Source organism: Aspergillus tubingensis (assembly GCF_013340325.1).
Source record: "Aspergillus tubingensis WU-2223L DNA, scaffold_9, whole genome shotgun sequence".
Lineage (NCBI taxonomy): Eukaryota > Fungi > Ascomycota > Eurotiomycetes > Eurotiales > Aspergillaceae > Aspergillus > Aspergillus tubingensis.
Genome location: NW_023336283.1, coordinates 2343202 through 2363638, shown reverse-complemented (window position 1 = coordinate 2363638; position 20437 = coordinate 2343202). Strand labels below are relative to the sequence as shown.

At 49.3% G+C, this 20437-nt stretch overlaps 6 protein-coding genes across 6 annotated transcripts; 3 read left to right on the top strand and 3 right to left on the bottom strand.

Moving 5' to 3' along the window:
* Positions 1 to 800: 800 nt before the first annotated feature.
* Positions 801 to 2550, top strand: AtWU_08855 (U2 snRNP complex subunit CUS2; the record flags this gene model as incomplete). The annotated part of the gene is made up of 6 exons (XM_035503963.1): positions 801 to 986; positions 1254 to 1376; positions 1472 to 1872; positions 1937 to 2045; positions 2106 to 2261; positions 2338 to 2550. 6 exons carry the CDS (start codon positions 801 to 803, stop codon positions 2548 to 2550), a joined length of 1188 nt encoding a protein of 395 aa, XP_035359856.1.
* A 700-nt stretch (positions 2551 to 3250) lies between these two features.
* On the top strand, positions 3251 to 5255 carry tubB (beta-tubulin; the record flags this gene model as incomplete). Its single annotated transcript, XM_035503962.1, has 9 exons — positions 3251 to 3262; positions 3394 to 3417; positions 3505 to 3530; positions 3656 to 3697; positions 3773 to 3827; positions 3893 to 4348; positions 4419 to 4753; positions 4805 to 5164; positions 5222 to 5255. 9 exons carry the CDS (start codon positions 3251 to 3253, stop codon positions 5253 to 5255), a joined length of 1344 nt encoding a protein of 447 aa, XP_035359855.1.
* Positions 5256 to 6264: 1009 nt separating this feature from the next.
* Positions 6265 to 8014, bottom strand: AtWU_08853 (ammonium permease MEP2; the record flags this gene model as incomplete). The annotated part of the gene is made up of 6 exons (XM_035503961.1): positions 6265 to 6390; positions 6449 to 6680; positions 6755 to 7429; positions 7488 to 7742; positions 7798 to 7862; positions 7928 to 8014. 6 exons carry the CDS (start codon positions 8012 to 8014, stop codon positions 6265 to 6267), a joined length of 1440 nt encoding a protein of 479 aa, XP_035359854.1.
* Positions 8015 to 11728: 3714 nt separating this feature from the next.
* On the top strand, positions 11729 to 15891 carry sskB (putative MAP kinase kinase kinase SskB; the record flags this gene model as incomplete). Its single annotated transcript, XM_035503960.1, has 2 exons — positions 11729 to 13539; positions 13593 to 15891. 2 exons carry the CDS (start codon positions 11729 to 11731, stop codon positions 15889 to 15891), a joined length of 4110 nt encoding a protein of 1369 aa, XP_035359853.1.
* A 1416-nt stretch (positions 15892 to 17307) lies between these two features.
* On the bottom strand, positions 17308 to 18496 carry AtWU_08851 (vesicle-mediated transport protein Vid24; the record flags this gene model as incomplete). Its single annotated transcript, XM_035503959.1, has 4 exons — positions 17308 to 17374; positions 17434 to 17791; positions 17847 to 17997; positions 18056 to 18496. 4 exons carry the CDS (start codon positions 18494 to 18496, stop codon positions 17308 to 17310), a joined length of 1017 nt encoding a protein of 338 aa, XP_035359852.1.
* Positions 18497 to 19454: 958 nt separating this feature from the next.
* Positions 19455 to 20260, bottom strand: AtWU_08850 (mago nashi family protein; the record flags this gene model as incomplete). Its single annotated transcript, XM_035503958.1, has 7 exons — positions 19455 to 19469; positions 19530 to 19655; positions 19716 to 19803; positions 19856 to 19919; positions 19980 to 20075; positions 20131 to 20168; positions 20223 to 20260. 7 exons carry the CDS (start codon positions 20258 to 20260, stop codon positions 19455 to 19457), a joined length of 465 nt encoding a protein of 154 aa, XP_035359851.1.
* Positions 20261 to 20437: the final 177 nt, after the last annotated feature.

The following is a 20437-nucleotide window of genomic DNA, read 5'->3' as shown; positions in this document are numbered from 1 at the left end:
TATCGAAGATAGTTTATGCACTTTGAATCCTCCTGAGCCTCCCACAAATATCAACAACTTTGTCCTTGCATTGTCCTGGGAAGTCTTGGGCCAATATTTGCTTCATTCGCCTATGTTTGCTAGCACCCTCTCATTGTAGTGATTGTGTCGTTCTATTTTTCCATGGTGTGCTGGATTACCGTCATAATCAATCGTGGTCCATCCACACTGAAGCTCGGATATTTCCCAAAAAAACAAAATTTATGCATCATTCTAATAGCCGAAACTTTCGCAATGATCTCTATTTGATCGAAGCATTCTTCTGTATTCATTCTAAATTAGCGCTTCTATCTGAGATAGAATATCCTCACTGTGAAGAATACTGCGCTTGAGCGTTCACCTTCGTTTCAATGAAAGATTCACCCCGTATTCATCATTGAATTGAAGCTACAAATGCAGATAATATGAACAGGGGCCCCATTCCTTTCCCCGCACAATTACGCTAAGGCTGTAAGCGCGTCGAACGCACCTATGAAAGACAGAATATTCACTACATTGTATTAACTAGGATAAAGTAGTCTAAGCAAAGTAAAGCTGCCAAAATCGTCAGCCTAAGCTAAGCGCGCCCTCCATGACGTGAATAGCCGTCGCAGCTTACATAAAGCGATCTCTCTCTCCCCGCAAATCCGAAAGTCAGCTCAAATTAAATCCTATCATCATCATCAAGCCAACCTTGCCTCAACCCGGATAATAAACTCTTTTGTTACTACTTCGATATTTGATCGCCGTCGCATTTATATCGTCTATCGTGTACAACAATAATGGCGTCGCCTACCCCGAACGACGACGGCCGTTCTCCTCCGCTAAGCAACTTCCCCCAGGATCCTTCGGAATTCGACAGCGACCCGCGCATCTCGTTCTCGAAGCTCGACGACAAGTTCATCTTGGAAACGGAGGACGGACAGGAATATGAATATGATACGGTGCTAAAGAGATGGATTCCGACGGTGTGTGCGCGCTCTTTCTCCAGCTGGGTGGTGTGATTGTTATGTAGCTGTTGAACCTGCTGCTACTTCCTTCATTTTTTGTTTCTACTATTTCTATCCCTCCCCGCCTTCCCCCCTTTTTTGTTTCAACTGGTTATGGAACCTTTCCTCTCTTGTTGCAAATAGACCGATATACACGATGTCTATTCTTGCAGGGATTGTTTGATTGGTTCGTGAAACTGATTGCTTGGTTGGCGCCGCTTTGCGCCCGTCCGGGGTTGCCTCCAGGTCGATGAAGACTTGCTACAACAACAGCAAGAAGCATATAAGGTCCAGGGTGTTGATGAGGAGGAACAAATTACTGCGGCGCAGTTGAGGAAGAAGCGCAAGCAACAGGCTTCTACGGAAGAGGTTAGTCCAACGGTTCTACGATGATGCTTCCTTGAGTTGGCCCCAATGGCATCGAGATTGGTGTTATACTAAAGGGGATATGTGTAATCGCGTAGGGCAATGGGCAACAGAAGCCTAAGAAACAGCGCGTCAATACCGCCGTCTATGTGACTTCGATTCCTCTGGATGCTGAGTTCGACGAAATCCGTGATGTCTTCTCCAAGTGTGGTGTTATCGCTGAGGAGATCGATAGCGGCCGACCGCGCATTAAGATGTACACTGATGAGAGTGGCAAGTTTAAGGGTGAAGCTCTCGTTGTGTACTTCCGACCGGAGTCTGTCAACCTCGCGATACAAATGCTGGATGACTCGAACTTCAGGATTGGGGTACCTGGTCCGCAGGGGCCTATGCGGGTGCAGCATGCGGATTTCTCGTTCAAGAGCCAGCAGGAGGCGCCTACGAAGACTAGTATGAGGGATAAGAAGAAGATTATGCGCCGGACACAGAAGCTGAATAGGTATGGGGAGAACTACATTTGACCTGCGATGATTGGGTTGGGCTTTGCTGATACAGGTGTCTAGCAAACTTGCTGATTGGGACGATGACGATCCGTCTGCTTTGCCGGACACAACTTCCCGCTTTGATAAGCTCGTGATCTTGAAACATATGTTCACGTTGAAGGAATTGGAGGTACGGAGTATACTTCCTGGGCTAGGGCTAATCCATAAGATGAACTAATGTCTGGTGTAGGAGGATCCTGCGGCTATTCTTGATATCAAGGAAGATATCCGGGAGGAGTGCTCAAAGCTGGGGGATGTGACCAACGTTGTACTCTACGATAAGGAACCCGAGGGAGTGGTGAGCGTTCGCTTTTCCGATCCCGAGGCAGCCAGGAGTTGTGTCAAGGTAAGCTTGATCACGGGATGGCGATGGTCAGTACCCTCAAGACAAGAACATGTGCTAATGATACTGCTACTTTTAGATGATGGATGGGCGGTTCTTCGCTGGCACCCGGGTCGATGCCTATATTGCGGATGGCAGTGAGAAATTTAAAAAGACCAATGAGAAGCGTGCGGCACTGGAAGATCTGGCGGAGAAAGGATTGGATGCATCCGATGAAGAGGAGGAGCAGCGATTGGATGAGTTTGGCACATGGTTGGAAAGCTCTCATACGGTCGAGAACACGGCCAAGTGATGGTGATGGTGGTGATGTTTTCTCGGATGTAATCATTATCAGGGGGATCTGGAACCGGATGGGATGGGCGCAATCGCTTTTCAGGCTGGCTGGTCACTTTAGACGAACTGCGGGATTGTAGACTTGTATGTACTTATAATAGCGTTCGGTCTGTTGTTATTATCACTATGCTTTCCATTTGTTTACACGAAAAGGGCCCTGAATCCATGGTAAGGCCGGTCAGGCCATGATCAAGTCTGGTTCGCGTGTGGACAAGCCAAGTTACGAAGGTTGACTGTCACTGGCCCGCAAGGCCGTCCCGTGACGACGCCAAACCGAATTGGGGGACAGCCCCTATTTACCTGCCCAAAAGATCGGGTGTTTTGTTGGCGTTTTTTTTTGGCTTTGTTGTTGATCCCCGAATTTATTAGGCTTGGGAATTGCTTACCTACTCCGTACTGGTATTACTATTATTGCCCGCACAACGTTCCCCCTTCACCGCTCTCCTTCTACCCAACTCTCCACTAAGGCCAAACTAACTTCCCTCCCATTCCTCGTTTTCTCCTCCCTCCTCCCTCCCCCCTTCTCCTCCTTTAGTCGACTGTCTTTCCCCAGTCTCCTCCCAACAACTTCCCGTTCATCCACTTCCTCCGGCCTCGCCGTCTCTCACTCCCCTTCGACCCTTTTCAATACCTTTAACCCCTTCAATATCCCCGGCACAATGCGTGAGATCGTATGTTTTCCCTCCCCGTCCCTCTTCCGTCAGGAGACGCGTCGTTGGTTGGCATCTCTTCTGATCGGGACCCCACCGGTTCTTCAACCACTTCAATCTTGTGCTAACTGCATGTCTTTGTCGCTTCATAGGTTCACCTCCAAACCGGCCAGTGTGTAAGTGCCAATATGTTCTTCGAATGATTGCCCTCCCGGGTTCTTGATTGGTGTTCGGTGGACTAAACAACAAATGATGGTGGTTAGGGTAACCAAATTGGTGCTGCTTTCTGGTACGTATTCACTGCCACTGGATTGGGGATGGAACATCATCTCTCAAGCTATCTTAGCTTGAGTTCAGATGTTATCCATCGGGTATATAGCTATCGGGTTAAGAACACGTCTAACAACTCAACAGGCAGACCATCTCTGGCGAGCACGGCCTTGACGGCTCCGGTGTGTAAGTACAACTTTTTCACACCTCTCAATTGGTCAACAATGTGGAAAGGATTGGGTTTCCTGACGCGCAGGATAGTTACAATGGCACCTCCGACCTCCAGCTGGAGCGCATGAACGTCTACTTCAACGAGGTTAGATCACACCGTCCCTGAGTTTTTTCACGACAATATCATCAATGTCCTGACCACTTCAGCAGGCTAGCGGTAACAAGTATGTCCCCCGTGCCGTCCTCGTCGATCTCGAGCCCGGTACCATGGACGCCGTCCGTGCCGGTCCCTTCGGCCAGCTCTTCCGCCCCGACAACTTCGTCTTCGGCCAGTCCGGTGCTGGTAACAACTGGGCCAAGGGTCACTACACTGAGGGTGCCGAGTTGGTCGACCAGGTTGTCGACGTTGTCCGCCGTGAGGCCGAGGCTTGCGACTGCCTCCAGGGTTTCCAGATCACCCACTCCCTCGGTGGTGGTACCGGTGCCGGTATGGGTACCCTCCTGATCTCCAAGATCCGTGAGGAGTTCCCCGACCGTATGATGGCCACCTTCTCCGTTGTCCCCTCCCCCAAGGTCTCCGACACCGTTGTTGAGCCTTACAACGCCACTCTCTCCGTCCACCAGCTCGTTGAGCACTCCGACGAGACCTTCTGTATCGACAACGAGGTACGCTTTTGTCCCTAGCACATATCGAAACAAGATTGGTGCTCGAGAACTAACGAATTGACCAATCCAGGCTCTGTACGACATCTGCATGCGCACCCTCAAGCTCTCCAACCCCTCTTACGGTGACCTGAACCACCTGGTCTCTGCCGTCATGTCCGGTGTGACCACTTGCCTCCGTTTCCCTGGTCAGCTCAACTCCGACCTCCGCAAGCTGGCTGTCAACATGGTTCCCTTCCCTCGTCTCCACTTCTTCATGGTCGGCTTCGCTCCTCTGACCAGCCGCGGCGCCTACTCCTTCCGTGCCGTCACCGTTCCCGAGTTGACCCAGCAGATGTTCGACCCCAAGAACATGATGGCTGCCTCTGACTTCCGCAACGGCCGCTACCTCACCTGCTCCGCCATCTTGTGAGTTTTCTTCCTGCATTGATTGCATTACGCCAGCTAACAAATATTTAGCCGTGGACGTGTCTCCATGAAGGAGGTTGAGGACCAGATGCGCAACATCCAGAGCAAGAACCAGACCTACTTCGTCGAGTGGATCCCCAACAACATCCAGACCGCCCTCTGCTCCATTCCTCCCCGTGGTCTCAAGATGTCCTCTACCTTCATCGGTAACTCCACCTCCATCCAGGAGCTCTTCAAGCGTGTCGGTGATCAGTTCACTGCTATGTTCCGTCGCAAGGCTTTCTTGCACTGGTACACTGGTGAGGGTATGGACGAGATGGAGTTCACTGAGGCTGAGAGCAACATGAACGACCTGGTCTCCGAGTACCAGCAGTACCAGGACGCCTCGATCTCCGAGGGTGAGGAGGAATAGTAAGTTCACCTAAGAACCTATGTTTTTTCCTGTTACAGGTCTAACCAATGCTACAGCGTCGAGGAGGAGCCCCTTGAGGCCGAGGAGTAAATGTCTCAAGTCGACAGTTACGCGAATTGAGATCTGCTCTGTAATACCCCGATAAGCCTACATTCTCTTCGACCAAGGCCTTCCGGGGGCTTGGTCAGTGAATTCTTCTGTTTGAGCGCTCTTAATTTCCCTTCCTGTTTTTAATTACTTAGGCTAGCCAAAGCCTGGACTTATTAAACCCAATCGCACATAGTTTTAAAAGCAGTTTGGTACAATCTTCCTAGTCTTGATGAATGTAGATGTTAGGCATCTAATAAATCAGGCCATCGATAAATACTATACCATACCATATCGGTCTGCATGCTTCGTACATGATCCTCATTCCATTCATGTGATAAGGTACACTGCCCATTGTTCTTCGATAGGTGGTAACCCCGCATTCCATACTTCCACTGCTGACTCTATACTTCACGCATTCTAAGATTATACTTATGAGGTACGATTTAGTAAAGCCCTCGTTGGTTTTCATGTGCTATGGATGAGTAGTGTGTACATCAGTGGAGAAGCAAGCTGAGTGTTTCTGGGAATTGAATGTATTGTGTAGTATGTTTTTTGTCTGTTCTATGGTGTGTGTGTGTGTGTGTATGCAGTAGCTTCGGGAAGGACGATGATAGTACGTAAACGAAGAATTTCGTCGGGAGGGGTTAATGATACTGGTAGTTTGGGGAGAGAGGATGGCAAATTAGGATATTATATTATGCTAGTAGTAGTGGTACTGCGATGTCTTTGCTTCTTCACAGGTTATTGGAGGTAAAATAAGTATATGATGAATTTTGGGTTATATGTGAGAAACATATGTTGATAGAAAGGATAGACAAATGAAAAGTGAATAATATGTACATCTGAAGGTATCCAAAGAATGACATAATGACCAGAAACGAAATAGGTATCAAGGGTAAAAATTAAATCCAAATAAGAATGTAGAAGTTATTGTGTTCGTTCATGACTCGAAGTTAGGAGGAAGTGAAGATGAACAGTCAATCATCCTCGAAATAACTCCTACGGTACTTCAGACCTTGGTCTCCACAGTCTCCTCGTTGCCGTTGGGAGGAGTCATGGTGCGCTTGGAGGACACGTCGCCGTTCTCGGGGCTGGTGCCGCCAATGACATCGCGAGTGATTTCGACGTAGTCGTACTAAAGCTATTGTTAGGATAGGAGGTCGATTGTTTCCATGCAACGGGGAAGCACTTACGGCAAATTCACCAATCTCGGCATCGTCCACACCAAGGATTTCTTCCTCTTCAGGGATGCGCAGGTGCAGACCGGGGATCAAATTGATGATGAAGAGAATGATGCAGCTTCCGAAGAACGAGTAGGCCATACCGGAGATGGAGTCCGCCAATTGGTAGCCGAGCTGGATGTAGTTGTGATTGATCCAGCCTCCGTCAATGACCGTGGAACCATCGAGGTGGGCGATGTAGTCACTATTACCAGAGAGCAAGCGTTAGTTGAGTGCCCACCGGTATATGGTTATTTTATAAGAATCAGGGGGCCTTACGCAGCAAAAAGACCAGTCAAGAGGTTGCCAACGAGACCTCCAATGGCGTGCACAGCAAAGATATCCAGCGCGTCGTCCACACGAAGCACGTACTTGAGCTTGGTGGCGTAGTTGCAAGCAGCAGCGCCGACCACGCCAAAGATGAAGGCAGCCCAAGGTGTCACGAAACCAGAGCCCGGGGTAATGGCCACAAGACCTGCAATGACACCGGAGCAGAAGCCGACAGTGGACCACTTCCTCTCCAGTCTGTAGTCCATGATGCACCAGGTGACACCACCCACGGAGGCAGCCAAGTTCGTGACAACGGCTGCCATAACAGCACGCAAGTTGGCGCTCAAGGCAGAGCCGGCGTTGAATCCGAACCATCCAACCCAGAGGAAGACAGTACCAATGACGACGTGGGTGACGTTGTGGGGACGGTAGTTGAGCTCGTGGGTGCCATGTCCGCGGCGCTTGCCGAGCATCAGGGAGTATGCCAGGGCAGCCGTGCCGGAAGCAATGTGGACGGGGGTACCACCTGCGAAGTCAAGTCCTCCCAATTTGTACACCCAGCCGGACGAGTTCCATGTCCAACAGGCGATCGGATCGTAGATAATGGTGGACCAAACGAAGCTAAAGACCATGCAAGGCAGCATGCGACCACGTTCCGCGACTGCACCAACAGCAAGGGCAACCCTATCTCCGTTGTCAGTCATCAGTCATGAAAGTTGCTCCGTCGTCTGGGAACACTCACGTAATAGCAGCGAACATGCCCTGGAAGACAGCGAAGAGAAGATCCGGAACCTTGGTACTACCAACTGAAGGAGCTGCCAGAACACCCTTCATTCCAAAATTGTTCAGGTCACCAATGTACTTTCCAGCGGTGTGAGAAAAGGCCAACGAGTATCCCCAGAAGAACCATTGGAATGACACCACCCCGACAGACATTATTGAAAGCCATATTAGCGACAATGCTGATTTGCGTCGGGCGAGACCTGAGTAGAAAAAGCTGTTGTCGTCAGTTGGAGGGGCCCAATGGCTGAATGGACAGGTGGTAATCATACCCAACACCAGGAATCATCAACAACACCAAAGCCGTAGAGGTGATAACCCAAGCGATATCTCCAGACTGGAATTCAGTTAGAGGGGATGACCCCAGTCATAGCTTGCATCACATATCTGGGGAAGACATACGCTGTAGTAGATGTTAAGATCTTCTGTCAGGGAGTTACCACCGGTCCCATTGTCCGTGCCATTGTAGGCGACAGGGTATTCCGACATAATGAATCACACAGGGCTTTCTGATAAAGAAAGGCCCAGAACTGTGTATAAAAGTGTCTATATGACTCCTAAGCCTTGGACACTAAGACCAGGAGCCCTGTAGAATGCAGAGGGCGCGAGATGGGGTCGACGTGTAGACCCAAAGGCCTTTAATGGGTTAAGGCAGCGAGAGATGGGCAAACAAGTCGGGGGGTGGCTTCTAGACACTAGCGATTGAGAGTGAAAAAAAGGAATTATGGGAGGAAGGGAAATAGAAGACGACGGAGGAGTCTAATTCAAAAAGCAAAACAAGCCACTGCAGGGGGAAGGAGGAGGGGATGCAGGAGTGATAAATAGTACTGGAAATAGTCGGAGCAGGGCGATGATACCAGTCAGAATGAAACGCCATGGTCTCACTTACATCGATTCATGGCCGGATCCACCCATTCGGGCACTAGGCGCAACCCTGGGCCATGGTTAGTCGCAATCAATACGACCGATAGATAGATATCAGCAAGCAGCGAAAAAGCCATGGCGGCGGATAAGAGCGTGGAGACTCCGGAGGAAGGAAGGATGGATGAATGGATAGGATGGGATGGGCGGGCCAATGCGCGGCTTCCCGTTGGGATATTCCACTTGACCTGCAGCGGGATCCAGCCATCATCCTGTAATAATGTGGGCTTGTAGTAGTACTGTTCGTTTCCCGCTAGCTGGAGGGAAATCAGACGAGAACGTGGACGGAAAAGCCAAGTTAGGTGAGTGTGGGTGACACTGGCTGGGTGCATGGCAGCCTAACCGCGCCATGCTGCATCGGTGACAGGCAAGAAGTTGAGAATTCCCTCTATGTCATACTCTACTAACTACTACTACTTACTATGGATAGGGGTTGAAGATGGTAATGTGACCAGCTACTACTAACCTAGTACTGTAGTACTACTATACTACTACTGAATACTATGTAACTACCGATAGAGACCCTGAGATTGAAGATTTCAATGACAGATCGGGGGAAATAATGGATAGTAACAGCGTCATTGGACTCGATGCAAGGCGGATAAGACTCAAAAGGAGCAGGAAACTTCCGAAGGACTCTTTAGTTTTCGTTAATTTCTCGGACAGCTTCTTGCGACTGGTGGGAGATAGCATTCAATCGGCCAATTAAAAACAATGGCATTACCTGAGCTTACTACTCCGGATTCGCAGCTGAATTGGTTATCTATCAATTACTTACTCCCCTATCTATCAGAGACAAGGCTGCGGATTAAGTTCGTGGCTTCACCCATCGTTCTCGAACTTCCATGGGTTGAGGAGTCACTGGTATTCTGTACCCCAGTTGACAAGGACCACGAGGTAGTCAGTGACTCCCTTAGTTACTAGCTCGTATGAATCAACCCATGGTAAATTCATGGTCGCGTCGTGAATTCCTTCAGCCCAGCCGGTCTCGCTGTGCTTATCTTCAGACTTCGGCCGTCCAATCAGCAGTCGGCCGGGATGGCTTATCAGACCTCCTGAATTCACTCTTCAAAACAAACCCCGTGGGTTCCTGTTACTCCTGGCCATTACTGTCGGTTGCAATGTTGATACTCCATGACTAGTAAGTAGAGCTTTGATGAAGCCAAGACCTCCGTCCCATCATCCTTGTCGGACGGTGTCTGCGTTGTTCCTTCATAGCAGGAAGGTTACTCCGTACTCCTTGGAGATACCTTCTATGTTACCAGCTGACTTCTGAGTAACTTCCTACGGCAATACTGTAAGATGGAAGCTTGACAGAAAGCTAAATATCTCATCAATAATTCGAAATATATCTCAGAATGAAAATGAAAGAAAATTAGTATGGGATGGCCAAGTCCAGATCAAGCGATCGTGTTTCCAGCACGGATCATAGGGCTGCTTGACTGGGATGAACCAACAACTCCACGGAGCCACATCAGCAATCGATATCCCTGAATCAACGGTAGCACCAAGTAACACTACAATAGTTAGTTAGTAGCCCGCTATATCTGTCAGCAGCTTGGAACTATTTCCTCTGTACCTCTTCATGGAAGTTTACGATATTGACCAAAAACCACTCAGTCCTTCCAGCTGCGTCTCCCGTAGGTAGAGATAAGCTCACCAGTCCCCATTGGCTAGGTCAATTCGGCATCCCGACTGGCTCGGACTAGCGGGCTTGGCACCTTTTTGGGGGTTCTTTCAGTCTTCATCAATCATCAATGCGAGATCATCTGAGGATTTGATAAACATGAATTTGATAATCATATCGTTCAGTCTATCTCCGCTGTTCTTGTCTGATTCAGAACAGAACGTCGGACAAACACAAAGAGTAGATAATAGGTGCTATGTGTGATTAATTTCTATCTCACTAGAATACCCCAAGTAGTACTATGTATCTTCTGGAAAACTGATGCAGCTCATCGCCATATATAATATAGTTATATCTGTAAAGGAGTTGGACCACAACACCCCATCCTCAGCTGGATATTTTCACGCTGCTAGCATGATGTCATTATCTATCTACTAATATTCTACTAGGCGGTCGGATCAACTGTTCCTATATTTTACTGTCCACCAGACATCAGTACCTGCTTAAGCTTCCCCGGAATTTCCAAAATGGATCTCCAAGAGACCCGCAGCCCCAATTCAGGACAATGGGTTCCACTGATCAACCATCAGACGCATGCCACTATTCACGCCTCAGGGCGATCTTCAAAATGTCAATTGATCGTCGGCCAACTTTTTATCCAAGGATCAAGCGGGAATTTCGAGAAGATGCATGAGGCCCGCACTGAGCGGACATTTACAGACGCCCGAAAAGGAGAACGCATACCAACCCAACAAGTCTCCGTCTAAACTATAAGGAGTAGAGTTTCAGATCACCTTCTCGGTTTCCCGACTTGGTCAATCTGAGAGGCATGCCGATGGTTGCATTTTGCTTCTTTTATGTCGCTTTTTGAGGGTTATATCATTTGGAGCGCTGAACGCGGCCTACAGCTTTACGAATAGTCCTAGGCAACCACTCACTGGGACATTTGCCAGTCCTGAAAACTCTTGACAGTTTATACTTAGAGAGGGAGAGTGAGAGACGAGTAGGATGGTAGCAATCAAGGCCATAAAATTACTTCTTTTGAACTGTGATAGGCGTGTGTATGCCTCAGTCCTCTCAATTACCTCTTCAAGCACCAGCCGTGTGATCTGTCATTTTCTTTCGCCTATGAGTACTTGTGAGAAGCAAGGGGCCAGTTGCCACAGTAGAAACCAATTCAGGGCTACCATATCCCGTTAACAAAAGCCGGTGTGAGAATGTCCACATGATTCATGAGATCTGGAACACTGTCTGGTATTTTGTAGAAAAGCATGTGCCTTCCGCCTGAGGCAGCGTTCATCTCGTGATTGTGGCATAATGGGCCCTACCGCCTCCCGATGCGGTATAGGTGTGGCAGGAATAATCCACCTCCGGCTGAAGCTCCGCCCTGTCAAATCTGGAGCATACCACTCGGATTCAACCTCAGATGCTTCGCGGCTTGCAATTTTGAATGGCAGAGGAGTTATCTCGCTTGTACTATCTTTTCATTATATTCACCTTCGCATTCCAAAGTCCTTGAATGCAACTTGTACGCCTGCGCGATATCAGCCCCGGTCCGGAACCGATAAGTAGCACAGACGTGCACCGCCACACCCCCCTATCTATCCGCTTGAGGCTTCCCTTCCAACCCGCTTCCTAAACGTCGGACATGCAACATGGAATCTCAGCAGGACCGCGGGTTTCCGATCATGGAGCATCCTGATTTGAATAACCATGATTCGGATGGCTCCGGGTCCTCCGATGAGCTTCTGCAGCAGCCGTATGCTGTAAGAACCAGCTCCAGTTTCCCGGAGAATTTCGACAGCCAGGTTCAAACCCCGGCGACGACTATTTCCTCGTCCCCTCCGCCATCCATTCCATCTGCCCTGCCATCATGGGCAACTGGCACGCCCACACGCCCGCGCGGGGCCAGTATAGGTGCTTCTGCTGCTCTCGAGAAAGCCCCGCCTATGGATGGTCATCCGGTGACCGATCGTGAATTACGGCCGCAACGTCCGTCCGGCCCCGCTCGAACGCCCTCCAACACCTACGCGCCCCAACGACGCCCGCCTCAGTATATCAGCTTCCAGAATGACCGCCAACGAAGTTCCTCAACGAAACGAACATCTAGACGCGACCCCAATGCACAGTATCGAGCTCAGGAGAAGGCGTATGTCCAGCGCATTCGGGCGGATCCTCAGGCCTGGTACAGTCATTTCGATGAGGCTCAAAACATGAGCATGACGGTGGGGGACTCCGATCTCGAAGAACCCTCACCATCCTCCGAGGTGCCTTTCGAAGACGATGCCTACGATCCGGACATTCAGCTCTTCCTGACCGACGACAATCAGCCAACGATCGAGGAACTCAAGAATCCACGGAATCAAGAGAGGCTGGAATGGCATTCTATGCTTTCATCGGTGTTAAAGGGAGACGTGGTGAAGCAAGAGAAGCAGCGGTTGCTCGGGTCTACTGAATCGAAACGATCGTCGGCTCAGAACAACGCAATATGGTTGGGTGTCAGAGCCAGAACATGTGGGAGGAGTGTTGCACTGCAGAGGAAGCTCATTGAAGAAGCGAGGGCTGGCCTTGGCCCCGTCATCGAAGAAATCATCAAATTCGAGATCAAGGGTGAAACAGAGATCGGAAAGCCACCCATCAAGCAGGTTGAGGATATTGTCGCACAAATAGAACGATGCGAGAGCCTTTATTCTACTCACAAGGAGTTGGAAACTGCCCATCCCCGAGTGGCTTCGGAGGAGTTTCACTCGAGTCGCGACGCTGTTCTAGCTTGGCACAACACGACTATCTTGATCAACACCGAGCTGGCTATCCTGCAGAAATGGGTTGGAAACGATGAGTTGGATTTCAACAAATCGAGAACGAAATCAATCAATAGCGACCTTTCCGACGAAACATCCTTCCTTGATCGCATCATGAAGGAGGATGGCCTCAAAACCCTCCAAGGGAAACATAACATGCTCCACGGCATCGGAGAAGTCATCCAAAAAGCAAAGAATACATTGATTGAGAATGCGGGTTCCTTCGCTAAACGCCACTTACCTCCCTATATCGAAGAACTCCTCACTTTGATCAATTTCCCCTCTCGTCTCATACAGGAGATTATACGGGTTCGACTATCTTACGCTAAGAATATGAAAGACCCAGCTTCGCAGTCTGCCATCTTAGTCGATCAAATGATATCGCAGTTCCAGATTTTGATGAAGGTGGCGGTTGATATCAAACGGCATTATCTGGATATCGCCAGACCCGAGCCTGGCTGGGACCTGCCTCCTTGCATTGATGAAGGTTTTGACGCAGTCGTCTTGGATGCGATGAAGTATTACTTCCGGCTTCTGAACTGGAAGCTGACTGCAAATAAGAACACGTTTAAAGAAGCGGAAATTCTAGAGCAGGATTGGGAGTTTTCCAACGAGGTCGGCCGACAACTTGAGGGCGGAGATATCGAGGTCGCGGAGCAGTTCAGGTACGAACAGTTTCCATACTATACAATAAATGAATATGGCTAACCCGAGCTAGTGCACTGACTGCCAAGTCAATCCAACGCTTGATGCACCACTTTGAGCGGGAGTTGCAGCCTCGCCATGACGAGGATCCGGCCGACATGGACAAGCGTTATAAAAGCGTTTTGGACTCAACCCGGATCCGGCAACGGAAGCTTTACAGATTTTCCCGATTCTTGCGCCAGCTGTTCGAAAATGCAACCGAATACAATTTGCCGGCTGACATTGCGTACGACTTTTTGGAGTCGCTGCTTGTGTCGGATCATTTCATGATCAAATCAAACGTCTCTGTGGGTCAAAAAGGTGTCTATCTCTTTGCGCACCCCGCATTGTGGGATCGCCCTGCAGATATCCAAGCTATCCTAGGCACGTCATTTCGTGAGGATGACACCAGCAAGGATACACCGCATGCACCGTATATCCTCGTGGTTCGTCCGGAAAAACCCCTTGCTTGGGCCGGCAAGGAAATGCAGCTGGGCATCATGGAACAACCCACGGACTTGCGATTGGGCAAATTGCGACTTGTGGTCGAAGGGACGCAGCAGCGACTGTCTAATGCCAGACATGAGCTGACACATCTCACTGGTATTCAGCTCGATATGGCCATCGAGCAGCGTGCTAATCTTGGCCGGGTCAATGTGGAGCTTAACAAAATCAAGAAGATCTCATTCAAGCTGTCAATGACCATCATGGATAGTGTTGCCCGTATACGGGAGCAACTAAAGGAGAAAGACGTGGAAAATCACGATCTAGTCCAAGCATGCTATGCGTTTGCTACCGAGTTCGGCAAGCGTTCTTCAAACGTTGATCCCAATAGACGCGCAATGAACAGCAATAGACTCGTCGAGTTATCCCTCGATTGGGTTTCGTTCATCTGTGATGATTGCGATGCTGCTGACAGAAAGACCTTCAAGTGGGCCGTCGCTGCTTTGGAATTCGCAATGGCTATTACCTCCAGTAGACACCTCCTGTCTATGGATGATGCTCAGTATAGTCGTCTGAGGCAAAAGGTTGCCGGATGCATGTCCCTTCTTATATCTCACTTTGATATCATGGGTGCTCGATCGTCTCGTGCAGCTCAGGCAGAGAAGCAACGCTTGGAAGAGCGCGGCGGTTCGAGGCGAATGGGCGCAGGGCGGGTCCTTACAGACGAAGAGGCAGCCAAGCTTGTTCGGGAGCAGCGTGTGGCTCATCTTACCGAAATCGAGGAAAGACGCGTCGACGAAGATGCTAAACGCCAAGCATTGGGAAGGGTTCTAGAGGGCTCAAACGAAGCAGACAGGTCTCTTACGGTGCTTTCATCCTCGGCTACGAACGTTACTCTGCGATGGCAACAGGGCCAATTCATTGGTGGAGGAACATTTGGGTCCGTTTACGCTGGTATTAACCTTGACAGTAACTACCTCATGGCTGTCAAGGAGATTCGTTTGCAAGACCCCCAACTTATCCCTAAAATCGCCCAGCAAATCCGCGATGAGATGGGTGTATTGGAAGTCTTGGATCATCCTAACATCGTCTCTTACCACGGTATCGAAGTACACCGCGATAAGGTCTACATCTTCATGGAATACTGTTCTGGTGGGTCCCTTGCCAGCTTGCTTGAGCACGGACGTGTCGAGGATGAAACCGTCATTATGGTCTATGCTCTTCAGTTGCTGGAGGGATTGGCGTACCTGCATCAGGCTGGCATTATCCATCGCGATATCAAGCCTGAAAATATCCTGCTTGACCATAATGGTATCATCAAATACGTTGATTTCGGTGCTGCGAAGATCATCGCTCGTCAGGGCAGAACCGTTGTCCCTATGGATGCCTTCGCCGGCGCCGGTCACAAAGACGCTATAGTGCCCAAGGACGCCCAGCTGGCCCACAACAATTGGGGCAAGAACCAGAAAACGATGACCGGCACTCCGATGTACATGTCGCCCGAGGTAATCCGCGGCGATACCACTAAACTTATCCACCGCCAAGGAGCCGTCGACATCTGGTCATTAGGATGTGTGATCTTGGAAATGGCCACAGGTCGTCGCCCTTGGTCCACTCTGGATAACGAATGGGCCATCATGTACAACATTGCCCAGGGCAACCAGCCGCAATTGCCATCCCGAGACCAGCTCAGCGACCTAGGTATCGACTTCCTCCGACGGTGCTTCGAATGTGACCCCAATAAACGGTCCACTGCAGCGGAACTCCTCCAGCACGAATGGATCGTCTCCATCCGTCAGCAAGTCGTACTCGAGCCAGCCACGCCTGGCAGCGACAACAGCGGTGGTAGCTCGCACTCAGGCAGTCGCCAGAACTCGGCGTATCTGTGATCATTTTGATCTCCCTTCCAGCGAATTGATCTACGTTCTTCGTTTAACCTCTTAAACAACCAACCCAACCCAACATGATGTCCGCATATTGTCTTCTCATCCCACTTGTTCACACCAAACCTTCAAATCTTTGTTCGCAATTCATCTATCTCAGCCCTTTTACATTCATACACGCATAAAAATTTGCATTTGATACCCCGCCGCCAAACATTTACATTCATTCATTCTTCCCATCCACCGTCGCCGTGTTCTACATGTCATGTCATAACTAGTGTTTTGTCATGTTCAAATTTCTTTATTTCTGTTCCGCTTTTTTTGTACTCCTCTACCTTGGGAGGTTCTCATCAATATAGCCATGTGATATACGATACGTGCTGTGTGCTGCTGTTTTTTTTCGGGATGGGCTTAGTTTTACTTTTTTTTTCAGTTACCAATTATGATAGTAGTTAGTGCTCGGGAAAACGAAAGAGTATTTATCTAGTATTACTTAACGGTGTCGTCCTCTTTATGTTATGTTATGTTCAGTGCTCTTTTATTAGAGGAGTAATTGATCCGATCATGGTAATGTAGGATCTGAAACTGTTCATAGTTCGTGAATGAAGTTCCAGTTGTTTGTTGATCAGGGAGCCTACCACGGAGGGAGTATCAATGACTCGGCTACTGCTGTATTCTAGGACCTGATTGCTGGAATTCTTCCCGGCTCCTTAAAGAGTGATAGAGTATCCCGTCCGCGATACCCAAAAAAAAGCAGATTGCGTAGCACAGCCAAGAACAGTCATCCTTAATAATGATAGTGAAGTAGTAAATCATTGAATAGATGGATAGATAGTAATATATATTCCTCACTCAGACAGGCAAGAAAAGAAAAAATCGTCCCTTGGACAAAAAGGGGACCAACGCTACCGCTATCAGATATAAAAAAGAACCGGTCATAATTGCGAGAAGAAGCAACAACTGATTCACAAGGGAACAAAAAGCAGACATCAAGGAGTGAAGTCGTCCCGATACCGCTGCCTAGTTTATCAACTAGTAGTCTTCCCTGTCAATGGAGAAGACGTTACATTGTGTTGTGTGCTGCGCTGCGTCATATTGAAAGAGATGAAGAAGTGCGAGGATATAATTGGCCAATAGTGTTCCGTTCCATACCATATCGTATCAACCAAGCCTGCGCCGATAGAAGAGAGAAGAAGACAAGTCGGAAGAAAATTCGTCAAGAGACATCAGTCAAAACAGAGCGGGGTAATAGTAACTCCGACAGTATAACCGTAACAGATCAGCCATCGCGGCTGGGAGGCTCAGAAGTGAACGTAACCATGTAATAGCCATTAATTGTAGAAGCATGCGAAACCGTAGGTGATGATAAATGAATTCCTTTTGCAGTGGTCGAACCGACCACTGGACAAGCCTGCAAGAAGATCAACGGAACTCCATGGCTGGCGCACAACCATAGTCTTTGACATGTCTGAGCTCGAGTTGTTGATACCTAGCAATAAGAGTCAGTCTTGGTTATCACAAATACCACTGGGGTAAGGCAGAACATACTTTTCGCTCTTGGCGTGAAAGTAGATCCCAGCAACCGTTCCCTCCACCTGATTAAAGCAAATGTAATAGAATCCTTCGAAGCTAGCTCCGGAGATCGACCTCACGCGATGATCGGGAACGAGGAAGTACTCCTTCCAACGCATGAAAAGGTGCTCACGCTGGGCAAAATTTCGAAATGTGAAATCCGGTTTCTTCGCCTGTTTCGCCTGCGATCGCCAAGCGGGAAACCTTCCCCAATGTTGCATGTCAGTCTTTTCGGTCGCGCCCCATGCTTCATTTCTAGTTTTGAATGTGTGCTTGGTTCCAATGATCTCGCCTTCAAAGAACGTTGTTAAAGTAGGGTGATCCTCGGTGAGACCTGATGCAAAAAGGTTAGAATTGGATACGGTGGGCTGGTGTAAGCGCTCACGGACCTTGTATGCGAAGGTATCCACAAAGATAAGATTCAAGCATATCAACGTGCTTAATCTCCACATCTACGCTGTAGACATGACTGTCTGACTGCTGTGTACCAGTAAATCTACTTCCCGGTCGCAGAAAAGACGACGAATAATTGGGTAAAAGCTGTTACAGTCAGCAAGGGAGACCTTAAAGAACGAAGGGATCAAGTAGGCCATCATACCCGAATGTTAGAAAATTCATAGCTTAGCAGAGAAGTAGCTGATGAAGGGGTGACTGGAGATACCGGGCCGGAGGAGCAGGATGACTCCGCAGCAGGGCTCAGTCTCCCCGCAGCAGGTTCGTCTTCCGATCTCCCCACGCCCTTCATGGGCGCTCTGGCTACTGGTTCACCCGTCACGGGGTCCGCATCGGTAGAAGCAAAGGAAGTTCCATCTGATGGTGTTAAGGCGGTATGGTTTGATGGACCGGTTGGCGAGAAGGTGTTGTCGGGAGCATCATCGCTGGTGTTTCTCCTCTCCCACGCCGACACCCAGGGATACGGCCTTTCTTCTCTGGTATGTAGACTCTCTCTATCAACCTCCGGTGGACAGGTAGAGCGAGCGGAGATTTCTTCTGCGATTGAAGCATTCAAGGGCGGGGTGTTATCACTCGGAGTCGGCATTGGAGGCTAATTAAAGAAGGAATGACATCGGAATCGATAAGATTGCAAATTCCCACCGATAGGGCGAGGGGTGAAACAAGATCAGGCGGAACAGAACAAGCCTGATACAAGCACAGTAAGGGCAGCTCAAGGATAGGGGTGATTTATTGGACCGGAGGGGGGGAGGTGGGCGAACTAAGATGGGAATGGGGGAGGACGACAGCGGGATCGGGGTGGCAAATAGAGAGTTAGGGCGCAGACAGCGGAAAGAAGCAAAGTTTAGGGAGAGAAGTGGAAAGCAGAGGAGAAAGAGGAGAAGTCGGGGATGAAGGAGCAAGCAAAGGAAAGAATAGAGGATGGACGAAGAGAGGATCGATTAGTCTGGGGCGAGGCACTGCCCAAAGAGGAATCGACCGACTGATCATGCGAGCGCGGGGGAGGCAAATGGGGCAAACGGCGCCTCGGGCGGTTATTCGAGCATTTCTGGCATTTTGCAGCCTTTGCACGCCTGGCACGGCCTCCCTTGCAGCTTTTTCTTTTCTGACGCTCGTCCCGACGGACGTGGCCCGCTACAATAATATTCCCCATTATGCAATGGCTCTCTGCCTCGCTGTTTTGATTTCCGTTTTCGGCGCTTTTTTTACACATCAAACACTTCACACACACACATACACTCATCCACATCCACATCTACATCCACACACGTCGTTGGGTATTCCAATTCTTCCGCTACGTTGGCCTCAGTGGCAAGCTCCCATTGCGTCATCGCCTTCGGTGAGTCGCTTTGCCATCGGGCCTCATTTCAAGCAACCCAAATCTGCCAGACAAATTTTTGGGGAAATATGGAAAAGGAAAGGTAAAAAAAAAGAAAAAGTAGCACTAGTAGTATACCCGCCACGGCTGCAATCAAATAGAAAACGCCTATTATTCATCCCAGAAAGTGAACCATTCCATTTCATGTTCCCACAACCATCACCATTTAGATAGGTTTGATCTATTCCCAAATTAGACTCGATACTCTCAAAGTAAAAAGAAATAACGAAGCCGTATTTACCTTGAAATGGAGCGAAATAAGCGAGAAGATGAGGGCCTTCAGGTCCTGGACGAGATAGTAGAACACTCGCAGGCCTTCCGGGTCCGCAGATTCAGTCACATCCACCAATGAGCCGATTTTCGCAGTCTACATCAGATGTCAGGTTCCCATCTGTTATCAGCTATGTCAATAACGCAGGAGACATACCTCAAAGGAGATATGCTCATTCCCAAGCCGAATCTCAAGTTCCTGACGTCCATCCTTGTTCTTCTGGGGCCATTTGGAGTCATCCTCCCTGCGTCGCATCAGCATCTTTGTACGCCATTGAACTCCACTGCTTGACTCACTTCATGATCTCACTCTCCTTGATAATGCGCTTCACCTCCTGAATCATCGACGCGCTCACGCACACTGTAGTGATCGCCCATTAGCGACCGATGTAGAATCGGACGGCCCTTTCCTAGCACTCACTTTCTTTCCGAATCAGAGAATCATTGCGGTAGTTGGAGTTGTTCGCATATCGCACGGCAGCACTGCGGCCATCGCCAAGGGTACGGAAGTCGAACTCTTTAAGGGCTGTTAATAGGGAAGCTCGAAATGTAGACCATCGCGGGGAACCTACCTAGAAACTCATGTCCGAACCGCCCAGAGTGACCTGAGCTGCGGAACTGTCAGCAGCTGAGGAAACCTGGGCCACACACAGATCATCCTTACTAGTAACGGAGGTAGAATGGTTCATTTTGGGTTGACATCTTTCGTAAACCTCAACCGACAACGTCTGGGATTTGACACGAAAAAAGGAAGCTGGATATGAACGCTTCGTAGCGCGTGCCTGGATGGAATTGCCTGGTTTGCAGGGTTGGTCCAGGCGGGGCTTAGTCATCCACACACTCCGGACAGCTTGCTCCGCCGCGCAAATGGCCAGGTTG